The sequence below is a fragment of the Amphibalanus amphitrite genome, unplaced genomic scaffold, assembly GCF_019059575.1.
Source record: "Amphibalanus amphitrite isolate SeventyFive unplaced genomic scaffold, NRLGWU_Aamphi_draft 000153F_arrow, whole genome shotgun sequence".
Taxonomy (NCBI): domain Eukaryota; kingdom Metazoa; phylum Arthropoda; class Thecostraca; order Balanomorpha; family Balanidae; genus Amphibalanus; species Amphibalanus amphitrite.
The window spans coordinates 500996-516133 of NW_024881648.1; the positions used below are offsets into that span (position 1 = coordinate 500996).

The 15138-nt window shown below is 47.4% G+C and overlaps 2 protein-coding genes across 4 annotated transcripts; one reads left to right on the top strand and one right to left on the bottom strand.

Annotated features, from left to right (window-relative positions):
* Nucleotides 1-1937: 1937 nt before the first annotated feature.
* On the bottom strand, nt 1938-4240 carry LOC122383018 (acetylcholine receptor subunit alpha-type acr-16-like). Of its 2 annotated transcripts, none has more exons than XM_043369065.1 (2): nt 3762-4240; nt 1938-2615 (listed from the first exon to the last, which is right to left on the bottom strand). In XM_043369065.1, exon 2 carries the CDS (start codon nt 2612-2614, stop codon nt 1991-1993), a length of 624 nt encoding a protein of 207 aa, XP_043225000.1. In that variant the 5' UTR covers nt 2615; nt 3762-4240; the 3' UTR covers nt 1938-1990. The 2 variants fall into 2 exon arrangements, with proteins under 2 accessions (XP_043225000.1, XP_043224998.1); XM_043369063.1 differs by having other exon boundaries at nt 1938-2618; nt 3762-4199.
* On the top strand, nt 2886-13626 carry LOC122383017. 2 transcript variants are annotated; one of them, XM_043369062.1, is made up of 3 exons: nt 2886-3128; nt 10712-10810; nt 11910-13618. In XM_043369062.1, exons 2-3 carry the CDS (start codon nt 10720-10722, stop codon nt 12683-12685), a joined length of 867 nt encoding a protein of 288 aa, XP_043224997.1. In that variant the 5' UTR covers nt 2886-3128; nt 10712-10719; the 3' UTR covers nt 12686-13618. The 2 variants fall into 2 exon arrangements, with proteins under 2 accessions (XP_043224997.1, XP_043224996.1); XM_043369061.1 differs by having other exon boundaries at nt 2888-3044; nt 11910-13626.
* Nucleotides 13627-15138: the final 1512 nt, after the last annotated feature.

Here is a 15138-nt window from a genome sequence, read left to right on the forward strand (position 1 = left end):
CACACCCGTCTGTGGCTATACTGAGCAGCCGTCCCATCCACAAGCAGCCATCGATCCCTATACACTTATCAACGGCATTCTTTCTAAGCCCATTACGAACCTTCTCCAAATGGCTTGTATCCAGGCGAATGGCATTGGTCTTTCATCAATATCGTTTGTTGAGTGTTGTTGAGGTAACGGATTGTCTAATTGATTTTAGGTGCCTATCGCTACTGTGATGGTCATGCAGGCATCGCAAGCGTGCCTCATTTCTTATAAAACTGTGTGGATAACCAAACGTTAAACGAGCAGCTATACAAGTGATAAAGACGTAAATAAACGAAATGAATTGCATTTTAGGACGTCTACTTAGCGTTGTATTCGGTCTCACTGTCACTCACCCATCTATGCGGACTAAATTTATTTTTATTAAAAAGCATGACCACGGCAGACACACGAGTCACAAGTGCCCGCACTCCACTGCAGATATCTACCACGTTAGTATCTATTTCAGCACAAGCACGATGGTACTTACCTATAGCACGCGCCAGCCGGCCGGCCGGCCGAACACGCCACCAATTCCCACGGAGTTGGTGCTCGTGACTGCCAGCCCGTGATCCTGCCGTGGCTCCCGGCTCCGTCCTCCACTTTTACGAACTAATAGTGGCGGGTGGTGTGTCCTTTAGTGGAGCGGTGATGCTACAACCGTGAGTCCGATATAAAGTTTGTGTGATTGTTTTTATATAGCCAATGAGACAAAAAAGGGCACGTACTAAATACGCTCGTGTTACATCCTCCCTGCAATTCAGACATGATAGTAACGCCTTACGCCACACTTCGTCGAACATAGTGTAGGCAAAACGCAGCATTGAACACACGTATGTACAAATGAGTGTAAGATACGCGTGCTACCCTAATTGCACACATACCTAACGCATAGGTACCACTGCGTTTTTCAGCATCAATGGATTCAATAGAAAGCCTGCTATGGGAACGGCCGGCCGAATGCCAATCAAGCTGTTTGGCTTGTGCCATTCAGTAGCGATACAAAACGCTAACTAAATGCAGATTGCGGTAGCTGATCTGGCCTGCTGAAGTGTCTTTGGTAAGCGTGAAACTCTTTCACCTATGGATTATTGAATAGGTAAGTGGATCAGCAATGCCCATGACCCGTGCTATCCGAATCAAAACCGAATTTATGCGTGCAAGCGCCTATGAAAGCATACACCAGATCCACCCACTTACACCGTTACTTAATTTTGCATCCACTGCACCCATTCCTTCACACAAACAAGCCAACGTGGTATTATCCTCAGCTCTGGTTGCCTCCACACTGAATCAGTCCACTGAATCCTCAATGAATGCTGAACCTATATATTACTTGTCTTTTCACAACAAATACGTCATCCAGGTCAACGTTAATTATTAATGCCGTAATCGGTCTCAATTCCAAACGTCGACTAAGAACATCCCTACCGGCCACCAGTGTATGCCTATAACAACTTATAACAACTTATCTTTATACCTACGGCCTTGTAGCCCATCTAAAAATAGAACAATTAGAGGGCTACTCCATCAAACGGTTTGGTACGACCCATTCACCATTTCGCATTTTGTATCGTATTTAAGGAAATGCACAATAAATCCTTCTTATTAAAAATAGGTTATAGCTAACCGATCACTCCATAAATTCATTCATTTTTATTCGTTCCTGATGAAAAAATTGATACGATGAAGAAAACGGTAGTCTTTATTGCTTTTAGTCGATGCCATTATTTTTCCCATATATCAACGTGAAAAGACAACAAACCATAGAACGATTATCTTTATCATTTCGTGTCTAACTAAACTAACCCAACTTCCACGTCTTCCATACGCTTTGGATATAAACCCCCACATACCAAAAAAGAACAGTCGCGGAATGGCGAGACGTCGAGCCCACCAAGTCAAAGACTTTATTGTTATTTCTTACTGACTTTATTATTATTTCTTATAACACGCGCCGTTTCACTCAGATGACGGTGGGGAAGACGCCGGCCACAAGCAGTGAGAAGGGCTCGGTGAATCCGGCGCGGGTGGTCTCGTTCTTCCACATCCACGTGTTGGTGAGGTACCAGCCGGTGTACTCGCTAACATCCAACGTGTCGTCAGCCGGCTGCAGGTTCATCTCAGCCGTGGTCATCAGCCGAGAGCCGAGACGAATCTCAAACGAGCGGTTAAAGTCCTTGGGGATGAACCGCACCGCGAACCGGACGGGTGTCTCGAAGTGCACCTTGCCCGACGCGTCGACGATGCCGTCGGAGCTGTTGGTCAGCAGGCTGGGGGAGGCGGACTCGATGGTGTTGAGGTGCCGGATGTCGGGCAGCCACATCTCGGCGGTGGACGACAGGCGCCGGCTGGTCTGCCCGCCGCCGGACCGGGCCAGGCTCGCGTCCGTCCACTCCGTCCTCAGCCAGCCGGTGACCAGCGCCGTGTCGGTGACCTGGCGCCGCTCGTCCGAGTTGACCTTCATGTCGTAGTGGACGTCGCTGATGGAGAGGCCGACGGTGACGGTGACGGCGCCGGCGGAGGGCCCCAGCAGCGCGAGCAGAGTCACCATCAGCGACGGCAGCAGCAGGTGAGGTGGCGACCGCATCCTGCTGCGGACACGGCGGGGTAGTGGTGAAGTAGAGAAGATGGAGAGAGGGAGTGTGCATAAATAAGCCTCGATAATGCTGATTTAATGCTCAATGATTCAATGCTGATTAATATCCGATTTCGATAGGTTCGAAGGCTTTTTCTTGATTTTTTTTTTATACGAAGGTCACAAAGACGTCACCCCGTATATTCAGCTGAGACTTGAGCAGATAGTTAAGTGGAGACGTCCAACACCTGGTCGGCCGGCTAAGCCGACTCTGAACACCGGCAGTGGGCCGGTCGGTTGTCCGCCCCCGCCTCGGCGATATAAAGGCTGCAGGACGGCCGAGGCGAGCAGCCGCCGACCGGTCGCGCGCGCGGTCACAGGGAACGCCGGTGGGATAGGCACGGTCACCGGACTGCTGACCCGACCAGCCCGCTCCGGACTGGTGAGTGACCTGTCACCTGTCACCTGACACAGTCATCAGGACAGGTGGGCTCCTGAACCAACCGCCGCGCTCACCCGTAACTTGGTAAGTTGATTTACAGACGCCCGGAAACGAATGAGCCGGCACTGCTCCCGAGCTCGGTCAACACTCGGAAATGGTCCCGTTCAGACAATCAGACCGTCTGCCTGTTTGCCCAAAGATACCAATCCATGATTATTTCCGAACTTGGGTGGAAACTTCTCTTGAGGGTCGAGCATTTAAGCCAGATTTCATGGGAGATTCACGGCAGCAGCCTGATCTAGCAGAACTTAGATCGTTCTATCATCGGGGATTAGAAAAGTTCAATTACCATCTTCACGGTTGTTTTATGCATCGAGTGTAGTTTTATTTCCCATCACGTTAGGTGGCCGTATCTCTTTTACACCTTCGTTTGATGGTAATGATAACCAAAAAGCGTCATTCTGACAACATTAAATTTAGATGAAAATAGGGAATAAGCTTACATTCAGCTCCAGCATCAATGAGCTTTCGGCTTATCTGAAGCAAGGAAAGACGTGCACTTACTTATGTATGTCGGGAGTGGAAGAATGCAATTCCTCGCTTTCAAGACAAAAGCTGCATTTTTAAGCGGTATGCAATATCAAATGATTTAAACGCGTCAACAGCCATTAATAGTCTCTCATTATTTCTATCATGAAAGAAGAACGTGGCGCTTACCTGAATTGAACACTGAGACTGTCGGATAACAGCGGGATCCTCGTGTCTCAGAGGACGACGGGCGAGCACTGAGGGCAATGCCGTCACGGACAGCGCCCACCGGTATTTGAGGTCCCAGCGCACGTCACCCCAGGTGGTACAATTCGCATGAATCTGAGGTGATGTCCACATCCGCTGGGCGATATCAATGCGCTATCGTAGACGAGGGGAGCGTATACGGCCAGTGACGCAGTGACAATGCACAGCAAACTGCGCAATTTACACACGTTACGATTCGGTGTAACGTTTGCTAGTCAGATCGCCATAATAAATTGCACAGCCATCTGAGAGACATTGTTATCTGAATCGTTTCCGGGGCTGACGGCCATGTGCACTGTGCAGTTTTGCAATGGTGAAAGGAATCGCGTGAAACGTAAACACCTGCATGAAACGTCTGCTGAGTCATTGACCTAGAAATACTTGACGTGTCGATTTCACACAATTGGCGTGCTGTTATCATCTGTCAACATGGGAAGGTCGCACATCGTAGTTAGCGATATTATAGAAGCAGTGCGAGCAGGCCGACACATGCGACTGTCCGCCGCTCTAAATTCCAGTGCAGCCCAGCTGTAGAAGTATATAGAGCTATGCATGCGAGCCGTAAATCACAGCTGTGAAGGGAATATGATATTAATGCGACCTGCAGCCCGGAGCAAGGGTCACCATGTTGGCACCTCGGTTACAGACAGACGCACTCACTATAAATAATAATGTGCTTAGATCAGGGGTCGGCAAATGGTGGGGCATGCCCCCTTTGGAGGTAATGGAGCCCTTTCGGTGGGGGTAATGAGGGATTCTGAGAAAGCCTATCTTTTTAGAGTTTGTAGCTCCAGTGATGGAGCCATCGTGACTATTGCATCCCAGGGTTCAAAGATTAGCCCAGGCCAAAGGCACAGCACACATTGATTAGATACCAATTTTCACGTACCTGCTCGCCTCACCATCTCACCCCTCCGTACAGTCGTACAAAAGCAGCTGCAACTTTTAATCGTCGCCCGTCCGTTAGCGTTTCAACAGCCGCTAACGTAAGGGGGAGGAGTCGATCGGACCCCTGCGGCCTCTCGGACTTTGATATGGAGCTGTGCATAAATAAAGACGAGCGTGCTACCAGTGACAATAGGAAGCCGTTGCTGCCCATTTTTAAGGTCCTTCATGGTCATTCCGTCTCATTCAAGAGGGCAATGACAATTGTCGAGAAAATCGGGACCCGCTATAACTTCTTGAAGTGAGATTTTATGGCTCAAGATGATCTCCAGAAAAAGCTCATAAGCCAACGGTCATTATGGGTCCAGAGTAGTGATGTCAGTTACAGAAAATCGTGATACCGATACCAAACCAAATACCAACAATAACCATAGGAAAATACCAAAACCAAAGCAACTTCAGAAACTGAGGGAAATACCAACTTTTTACCGAATTCACAGCCTCTTTTACATTAGCGACGATTCACAATACCAACAAAATACCAAATGTATTAGCCTTGAAATACCTACCAAATACCAAGTTGGTATTGGTTTGGTATCGGTATACCAAAAAGTTGGTATCCGATTGACATCTCTAGTCCAGAGGCCAGTTTTACCAACAGAAAAATAGCCGCCTGCCGGAATTTTTGCCTAAAGATCGTTTCACATATGGAGCGTAAACGGTAAAGCCCTATCCGCTTACGAGCCCATCGCGTTTACGCTCCGTATGTGAAGCAGTCTTGAGGCAAAAATCCGGCAGGCGGTTATTTTTCTGTTGGTAAAACTGGTCTCAGGTCATGATATTTTCCGGGCTAATAAAAAAAATGATGGGCTCGAGGGTATAATTTGGTCGTGATCCAATGCCTTTTACGTGAGCTTTTAACGAAAAACCACCCGCCGCCCCTATACGTACAAGGGTTAAATGGGATATAGCATAGGCGGCGGAACGGGGAGGGCACCGGGGCACCGACCACCGTGCACCCTTTGATTTTTGCATTCTAACATTAGCCCTATGGGCGTTGCATGGAAAGAATGGGACCACAAGTCGGCAGTGCCCCCCCCCCCCCTCCCCCTTAATTGAAGGTTTTCCGCCGCTACTGGGATATAGGTATTAAATGTTTTGTGGAGGAAGTGTCATGTTTTAAATTTGATGCATTGGAAATGCACAAATACCCAAAGAGTTCCAGGACGGTATGGAATTTCAGTAAACTGGGTTGTGTCAGCAATGGGGTCTGGTAGGTGGGGGTAATGGCCCTGCCTGGCGCCCAAAAAGGGGGCACGACCCCGAATGACCTGCCGACCACTGGCTTAGATTATATTCAAACAATCTTTCGTTCATCTGAAAAACATAGACTTGCCAGCACGCATTTGGTATCCATGTCCAATAGTCACTCCAACATGATTTACGTGGATATTATGAGTATCGGTTTCGATAAAACACTAACATCCTTCCTTAGTTCCGTAAGTTGAGAGCCTTTTTGAATGGAAAACAGGTCGTCGGTCAGTTTTTAAGTACATGTCACACAGGTAATCATGTTTATATTTTATGGGCAAGGTTTGCGCGTTTAGCGTAGGTACATGCGTCTTTAAAAAAAAAAAAATAATCATGTCTGGATGAGTGATGTGATGTGTTTTGCTCATTCATCCTCAGGTGATCGGTTAGCCTGCATGATACAAATTTGATAAGCGTGAAGTGGCCGTCTTAGCCGTTCCGCTTTTATATGGTACATTATTAACCCGCGCCCCACTGGGGTCTGTGTATAACACGCCCTACTGGGGGGGGGGGGGGGCTATTCATAGCCCCCCCTCCTAACTCCGAAACTACTGGGCCGATCGTCAAAATTCAAACGGCGTCTGATAGCCCCGGAAAAACTGTCGAGCGAAACCTAATTTCATTGACCTCGAGGTCACCGATGACGTCACAGGTCAGGTCAAAGTAAAAATTATTAGCACTTTGGCTTGTTCACATTTTGGGCTCTGGCCGCCGTCTTACAAGTCAGATCAGGCTCATTTTTGGTTTCCACACTCGTGAACAGATGCTCTAGATACCTTGAGGGTACCAAACTTGTACTTTGATTTTCAGGTCAGGGTCAGGTCATCACAGGTCACGAAAATATTATATCATGCGTCGGTCACGTGACACATGTTTTATGGTCCATTTAGGCCATAGATTTCGAATTTGATGTCGTGTGTGTCATTCAAGGTCATTTTGAGTCGAAATTAGCTTAGGTCAGGTCACTTTCAGGTCAAAAAAGGTCAAATTTTGAAGTTGAAATTTTTCAACAAAAAAGGTGTCTATTGGATGCAGTTTGAGCTCAGGAACACGATGGTGCCATTTATATTGGTGTACGATGCCAAATACGTACTGAAAAATTGATTTGAAAAATTAATAATTGTGAATTTTTTGCAATAATGCGTATAACTTGGCCATTTTTGAAGATATTTAGCTAAAACTTGCTAGAGTTAGTCATAATTATGCGTTCTGTCACATATATTCCGTTTTTTTCGAAAAGTCAAAAACTTTTTGAAAAAAATATAAAAATATAAATTTTGAATATTATTATATAAAATTTTCGAAATTTTCAAAATTTTGAAAATCCGAGATAGCAGTTTGATAGCGCGGTCAATTCCGAGTCCTTTCATGCAAAGAAATTGGATCTAGCTTAAAAACTGAGCTCTTGGGAGCGATTGCCGTGGTTCAATGTTTTGCGTCGAAATCGGACGAACATGACGTCACTCTGACGTCATTTCCGGCCGACCTATGGTAGCTACGAAGTTCAAATTTTGACACAAGGTGTCAAATTGATGCAGCCGAAGGTACTGAAAGATTGGCGTCGATTCGTCAAGCGGTTTGGAAGTTATTGCAGAAAAACGGGAGGGGGGGCTATAAATAGCCCCCCCCCCCAGTGGGGCGCGGGTTAAAGGGACTATCCCACCTTCTAAAATGTTGTTAAAACCAGTTAAATTGTGCCCGACTTTATAGATTGGATGACCAGGAACACGGTTCTGGCATTTATTTTTCATTAAACATCTTAGGCTTCCCATATTCCAAACACAAACTTTCAAATATGTGACGTCACAGCCCAAAATTACCTCCTTCCCCAGGCCACATTACTGTCACAAAGCTGATTCTTTTGACTCTGTAGGCACCACAACAAAGTTCAGACCAAGTTTTAAGCGATTTTTCAACGAACAAACCCATTTAAATCAGAATGACTAAACGAGGTGGCGTCACACTAACGGTCGCTCCATGTTGAAGATAGGGCCTTGTACAAGGCCCATTTTCAAATGAAGGGAACGAATTTCTTCAACACCAAGAGGCCGCGGGGGTTGCAACCTAGATAGATAGTGGTTTCTGAACCTCGCCGCAAACTTGGCTATCTCAACTCAAACCCCATGTTAAAGGTGGGATAGTCCCTTTAACCAGAGCTACCCTTTCATACTGCTGTCCTAGGAAATGATTACTAACCAGAAGAATACCTATTCCAATGTTATTAGGTCATATACATAGACGTAGATATAGACATAAATATGACGTTCCGAGTAAAACATACAAGTACAAATATATATAAAATAGATTGGTGCAAAAGAATAAAATTGTTAGACCTTGAGTCACTGTGCGGAGGTGTGACACTGTGAACTTGAAAAGCACGAGTTTGTTAAGTAGTCCGTCTACCCTTGTGCGGACGTATAAATCGTACGTTCGCAACTTCTGCAGGTCGAATACTTCGGTGCGCGTTTAGGGAAATGGCAAATGAGCATCACTTTTGTAAGGCCGCATGCAAGCCTCCCGTGCATACCTGTAGTAAAATTATGAACTGAAGGTCATAAAACATACCTATTGCATGTCAGGTAGATCATTTATTAGGATTCTATGTAATTGTATTTGTTGTTCGTATAGCTAGCGCCTAGCTCATATTGGTCTAATCCAGGGAAGTTTACCATAACCTCTTGGTCACCGGTCGACATGATCAGTTGAAGTTCGGTTCCATTGGCCTCCTCTTGCGATGAGCAGCACGTTCACTTTTTGGCGAAACTTAATTGGTGACAATGGCGACAGGACTGGGCTGTGCCCCGTATGTGCCGATTGCTCACATTTTACTCGCCATTGACTGAACAATTACATGATTTAAAAATGCAGCCGTCACAGCTGACGTTAAGGAAAATCGACTGAAATCTTCTTCCCGAATTAAGAAAGACTTTCTGCGACTGCATAATTGTGTGACAAACTTCCATAATATCGCTCTGCGCTCAGTTTGGTAAGCATTCGCGTTGTTATTGGCCGCTTCCTGCCGACGGGTTAATAAAGAGAAGTGCTAAGAACCTCCGGCCCGGGAGGTCGAGATGAAACAACACCACGAGATAGCTTATTGGCATGAGTTTGCAAGGGTGTGGGGGAGCTATCTTTTAGCCCTAGCTTGGCCCTAGCCTTGCTTTTAGCTGGGATGTCTAATCTGATACAGCCTGATACCGCCTGATAAACTGAAACGGCTTCGCGACAAATCCTAAAAACAGCGGTCACTCACGGGCGCGGACCGAGCGCCGCGACCCGCTCTCTCCGACCTCGCCATGGGTGAGGTCACGTGACCGGCCGGCGCCCCGGGCGAGCATCGGCTGACATCCACACAGCTCAAGCCGTCCGCTAAAAAAAAACTCATGTGCGTGGCTCAGCATCCCCTATGGAACAAAGTTATAACAGTTCAGATGCAAACTGTTTTTCTTGACTTTTACAGGTCGGTTAAAAAATAAGAAATGAAGTAGAATGTGAGCTTATCATTATATCCCATCATGAGTAGTCAAGAAAGACTAACCAGAGACGCGACTGGACTCTATATTTATCCATATTGGGCCAGAAGGGTGCCAGGGTGGCGTGGCACCAACAACCGTCCTATGACAGAGGCAGCAATCTGGTGATTAACGAGCTAGCACAAAAGAGTCTACATGTGGGCTTTAACTCTAAACCAACTTCGTGGAACTTTGCAACCGACGCATCTCACACAACTCCAGAGACTAGCACAACCGGCTCAGCAGTCGACAATCACCTATTCTTGATTTATTCACCAGCCGGTTAGAATGAATACCAGTTCCTACCTGGTAGCATGAATCGAAGAAAATGGAGCTCCGGGTAGACCTAAAAGAACTTAGATCGTCCGCCAGCCTAGAACAAAATGTATTCAATACTTATGTTAAAGTAAGAATAAATTGTAAAAAAATAGCGCAAATTCGACCGGGAAAATATGAAAACGATTGGCAACTCGCATCGCACCAGCTTTATTTTTCAATTCAGGCCGATAATGTTCCAGCCAATCGTTAAACATTGAGCCGTTTAGGAGTGACACTAAATTCGCTCTTTATACGGAGGACGCCTGTGTCGCGGACGAGCTCCGCGACGTTTCGATTTATTAGGGCGGACGTTTATTGAGATGTAGTTGGGCAGATGGTCTGACAGACTGGGCGGGCACGGGCTGCGGAGATCGTGCCGGCCGACTGCGGGACAATCATGGGCCACCGGCTGCCCGGTCGGACAACCTGAGCCGGTCCCCGATCAGGTTACACGACTGACGCCGGTCAGGCAGCCGGCAGTGACCGCCGTGGTCTGTGATGTGCCAGTCACGGTCAAATAAATGTCAATCAACGGATTAGAAGATAGTTACATAGGTACGTCTAATCGGCTCAACAAATCACATGGTTAGAAAAATGTTCCAATCGTTCAAATAACCCCAAGCCCATCTGTATCGTCTTCGTATGTATTGTATTGTATTTTATTGTATTGTATTGTAACCTCTACGCAATGCTGATCAAAGAAGGAAACAGACTTATCTCGGTGATGACTGACACCACACTTAACTTCCATCCCCCCCCACACACACACAAACACCATTCCGTGTGTATGTAGTCGCACTGAATATATCAGTGCCCGTGACCGGCCGTCTCCCCGTCTGCCCGCAGGCAGCCGAATGGGCAGGGCCGTGCCGCCGCCCTTCTGGCTGCTGCTCTGTGCCTCTCTTCTGCCGGACACGCTCCTCAATGGCTCGCCGTTTGTCACAGGTGAGGCTTTAACTCGCGGAAAAACCAGAGGCCGACGCTTCTCGGCAGACCAGCCGCAACGTTACAAATGGGTGCCGAGCACTAATGCAAGAAGAAAAATAGCCGATAAGAAATGGAGCGACGCAGCATTAGTTCGGAATCCAACAGAAAAAGAAACAAAAATGTTACTTTCACCATAAGTAGGTATTTGGCTCAGCTTGCGTCTAAGTACGGGGCAAAATAAGAGGCAGATGTATTTCTAGGTGCCGTATAAAGCTAACTATATACAGTAGCTTTATAGTTAAAAAATAGAATAGTTATACTACGGAAAGACGGCATAGAGCAATCGCCGGTATTTCCTCTTATTATCGATTACCATTATCTTTTCAAGTCAGCTACAAAGCTCGAGTGTTCGGAGAACCTCATTGGTATTTTAGGCTCTTCAAACTTACATTTGCATTTGAATGATCAGCTCGGTGCCTGCCACCAACAGCACCCATTTCAAGTAGCGTCTATTTGCCGAGGCTAAGACAAAACAAACGTTGTTATTTCACCGGGCCGGCGTCCTGAGGTTCCAGCAGGCGGCATTATCGTGTCTTTGTGTCGCGCCTTTCAGTTCGGCAGCGGGCGGCCGGCGGGCTTTTAGGCGCGGGCTGGAGGGGCGGGGCACGTAGTCAGCGGTAATGAACAGCCTGTGCTCGGTCGAGCCGGGGTCCTAGGTTAGCACCGGACGGCTTGTCTGGTTTTTAGGACTGGTCACACGAACTTCATTGAATATGTTTTCCTTTTAATCAGTAGAATGGTACTTGAGCACTTTATCAAAATTTGAGTAAGACGATTCAATTTTTTGTACATAAGAGAAGTCCATATATGAACATCGACTATTTGTTTCGTCGTGGTTAAAATGGACGTTAAAACACTCACATTACGATAAAAGGTGTTAGCATTTGACGTCAGCATTATTCCTTTAGTTCCACTAAACATTAGATGACAGAGCGATTTGTATAGCCATTAACTGGCAGCCCAATCTGTATAAGCTGCTTCTCGAGGAAAAAACACTCATAGACCCACATGACTCTGACTCTCTCAAACTGACGCCCGCCCGTCTGTGTGCCGTCAGGGGAGCCGCGCGCTGTGTCGCCCGTCAGCTGGCGGCAGCTGCTCGTCGATCTGGGCTCGCTGCCGGTGGACGGCCGGCCGCCCTTCTACAACCGCGACTCGCGCATGTACAGCCGCCACCTGCGCCTGATGGGCTCAGAGTTCCTGGGCAAGAGGTCGGGGCCCGGCCGGCACACCCACCACGGCTCGCGCGGACGCCGAAAACGCTCGCTCGGGTCGGAGTTCCTGGGAAAACGGTCGGCAGACGCGCAGTTCCTGCTGCAGCGGGCGCCCACCGCGGAACTCCTTGATAAGAGGATGGCGGGCTCGGAGTTTCTGGGGAAGCGCGTGCCGGGCTCGGAGTTTCTGGGGAAGAGAGTGCCCGAATATGTCGACGATCCGGTTCCTAACGCGGAGGGGATAGATAAGGAGATGGCAGACTGGAACGAATCCGAGAAGAGAGCGCCGGGCACCGAGTTTCTCGGAAAGAGGATGCCGGGCTCGGAGTTTCTCGGCAAACGCTTCGCCGGCTCCGAGTTTCTTGGCAAGAGGAAGCTGGGCTCGGAGTTTTTGGGAAAGAGGAGGCTAGATGAAGATTCTAGCCAATTCAGGATGTCGCGCTATCCAGAGACTGAAGAGGGACAGTCGAATGATTCGGAATATCCAGCACGGCAAACGTCTGAGGATCACGAAAGGAGCAAGTGGGCCAGATTCTACCACCACAAAAGTATTTTGGGAAAACGACAAGGAAGCCGAAATTGGTGGGGCCACCTACAACAATATGAAAGGTATTCATAGGGGCTTGGAAGTCAAACATGAAACATTTAAAAACTTCCGAGAGATGGCAACGAACTCCTTGGAGGTACCTAAAAAGGCATGAACGAACCACATCGAGGTATATTTGAGCAAGACCAGAGACGGACGGTTACAAGAGGAAAAAAAAACTTCGATGAAAACGCATGCATCGAACCGTACTGGCTGCGCTCGTATGAAGGGGCGCCCGATTAACGCTATGGATGCGTCCCAAACTGAGCCCAAATGATCGGAAAGGTCACTGACCAACCACTGCAGGTATCATCACGGCACAACGTTTCAGGAAACACTGAGACGGTGACGCCAAAGGAGTGAGCCCAGTTTGGTGGGAAGGCCCCGAGCTGGAGGGATCGCGGCCTCCCCACCTGAACTGAGGAGAAACCTCCGAAACACACAGCGGACTTGTGCGTGCTGTCAAGGGCAATGGAATGCGCCTGTCTGGAGATGAATTTATTGATTAATGGTTGAAGGAAATAAATCTGCTCGCAATAAACTGAATGTTAATACCCCGGCACGGCAATAGCTTACGTGCGTTAGTTGGCTGTCAAAGTTTCATTACTGTTGCTGGTTTATATCGGTGTTTTCAAATGCCTTCCATAACACCATGGCTATCAGAGATGACTGGTGCTGTTACAGCAACTCACGGCACGTTAGTCTTTGTATTGATGTTACTGGTATTTGGCTTAGGAAACCCGATGAGCCTGGTGCATATGGTGATGAATCACTGTGACCGACAAGATAAATATAGAGGCTGACTGTACAATGGTGTTACGGGCAAAAACAATATACATGATATCTACAGTCTCAGGCTAGTCCGCTGAATGAGCCGTCTTTGATCAGTTGTCCCCGATGGGACAGACATGTTGATCGTTAATTTGTATATGCCCTGTTCTTCTCGTGCTAAATAAATGTGTCCGAATCATCGATCGTATGTAGTTGGCGGAAGACAAAATGGGAAACAAAAGTCTAGAAAGATCGGTGTAAATACGATATAATAACCAAAATATATTGAGCTAAGAATGAAAATTCACGCTTCAAGCCACGATCAGTCAATGAAGAGCGGAGCTCGAGCGGTTGCGTAATTAACGACCAATTAGATAGGTAAGGCATGCTCTAATAAATTTATTGGTTTTGCGAGTAATTCATCGGTACAACCGCAGTGTATATAAATAGGTTCAACCACGGTCCACGAATAATGCGTTCCGTGCTGACCCGATTATGGCACGCTCAATTTATTTAGATATGTACCTATAGTAGTCACGCACATAATTTCACTTACTTCCTGAATTTGTTTTTAGGCAAGGGTTAGCGGACTTATTGATATACCACTGCACGAGAATATAGGCACGCGTATACCCACAGTCCCCATCACACAGTAACGAGTGAGCAATAGTCAAAGGCCGGAGAAAAACAGAAGTCAAGCTCGGAAAGCTCATCGGATCCAGCTTCAGCCCGCTGTCCATACATAAGGCGCAGCGCAACAGGAGCACAACAGAAAGGGGCACGTGGCAACCAATTAGATCCTTCTCATTCGCCCATTATAGTTAGGTGCTTATTGCTTGCGTAACACATTTAATTGAATAAAGCAATAAGCTGTTCTTTTATTGCCCCCTTGATAGTTGTCACGCAAAGATTGGCATTATTACACATTCCATCCCACCAGGTCACCACACGATTTGACTCGCGTTGCCGGCAGCCCGGTATATCGGTAACTCAAACCGTCACCTAGCAGCTGACTATTCAATGTTAATGATGTCCTCTTGCTTTGCTGTGAAGGCCCCATCGAGAGTTCGGAGGAATGAGGTGACCACTGGCACAACGGCACAGGCCTCTTGCACCAAAATACCTAGCTAGGTAGAATCGAAAAAAAAACATTTTCAGAGTTGGCTAGCCTAACCGCTATAATTCTTTTGCACCAGGCCATTTTTTCATATAGTTTTATTAACATCATTGGCATAAAAACACAAGCAGAAATAAGCATAAAATATTGTCGTGCCCCCCCCCCTCCCCATCGGCGACCCGCCTGGCCAGGCCGGGACGGTGTCAATCCGTGACATATGCCATCCCGGCACTGGGGAGAGCTGTGGGATACCTCCCCAGCTGGGGAGATCTAATGGCTACCTCCCCGGCGCTCCAGGTGGGCCGCCAGCCCCCGCCCGCACCGCCCGGCAAGCAACCTCGGGCGGTTTGCACCAGGTCATAACGTAAACCTACAGAGTACATGTCCTTGGTCGAATTTATGGGTAAATTATCACTGTAGTTTTGGAGTGGTTGTCCGGTGCAACATAATATAAGTATTGGCGCAAGAGTGTTTTGGTGCAAGAGGCCGCTGGTGGGTGGTGACCCGTGGATAATGTAAAACATCACCGCATTTTACCTGATTTCGATAGAAAAGAAAGAGCAAGGGAACGCAATGAATAGATCTCTGGACTCTGGTA

What these genes read in the sequence shown, in the direction of transcription:
- LOC122383018 (XM_043369065.1), bottom strand. Translation starts at nt 2,614, where the DNA reads ATGCGGTCGCCACCTCACCTGCTGCTGCCGTCGCTGATGGTGACTCTG.
- LOC122383017 (XM_043369062.1), top strand. Translation starts at nt 10,720, where the DNA reads ATGGGCAGGGCCGTGCCGCCGCCCTTCTGGCTGCTGCTCTGTGCCTCT. An exon ending in TGGCTCGCCGTTTGTCACAG is followed by an intron (nt 10,811 to 11,909) that starts GTGAGGCTTTAA and finishes GTGTGCCGTCAG; the next exon opens with GGGAGCCGCGCGCTGTGTCG.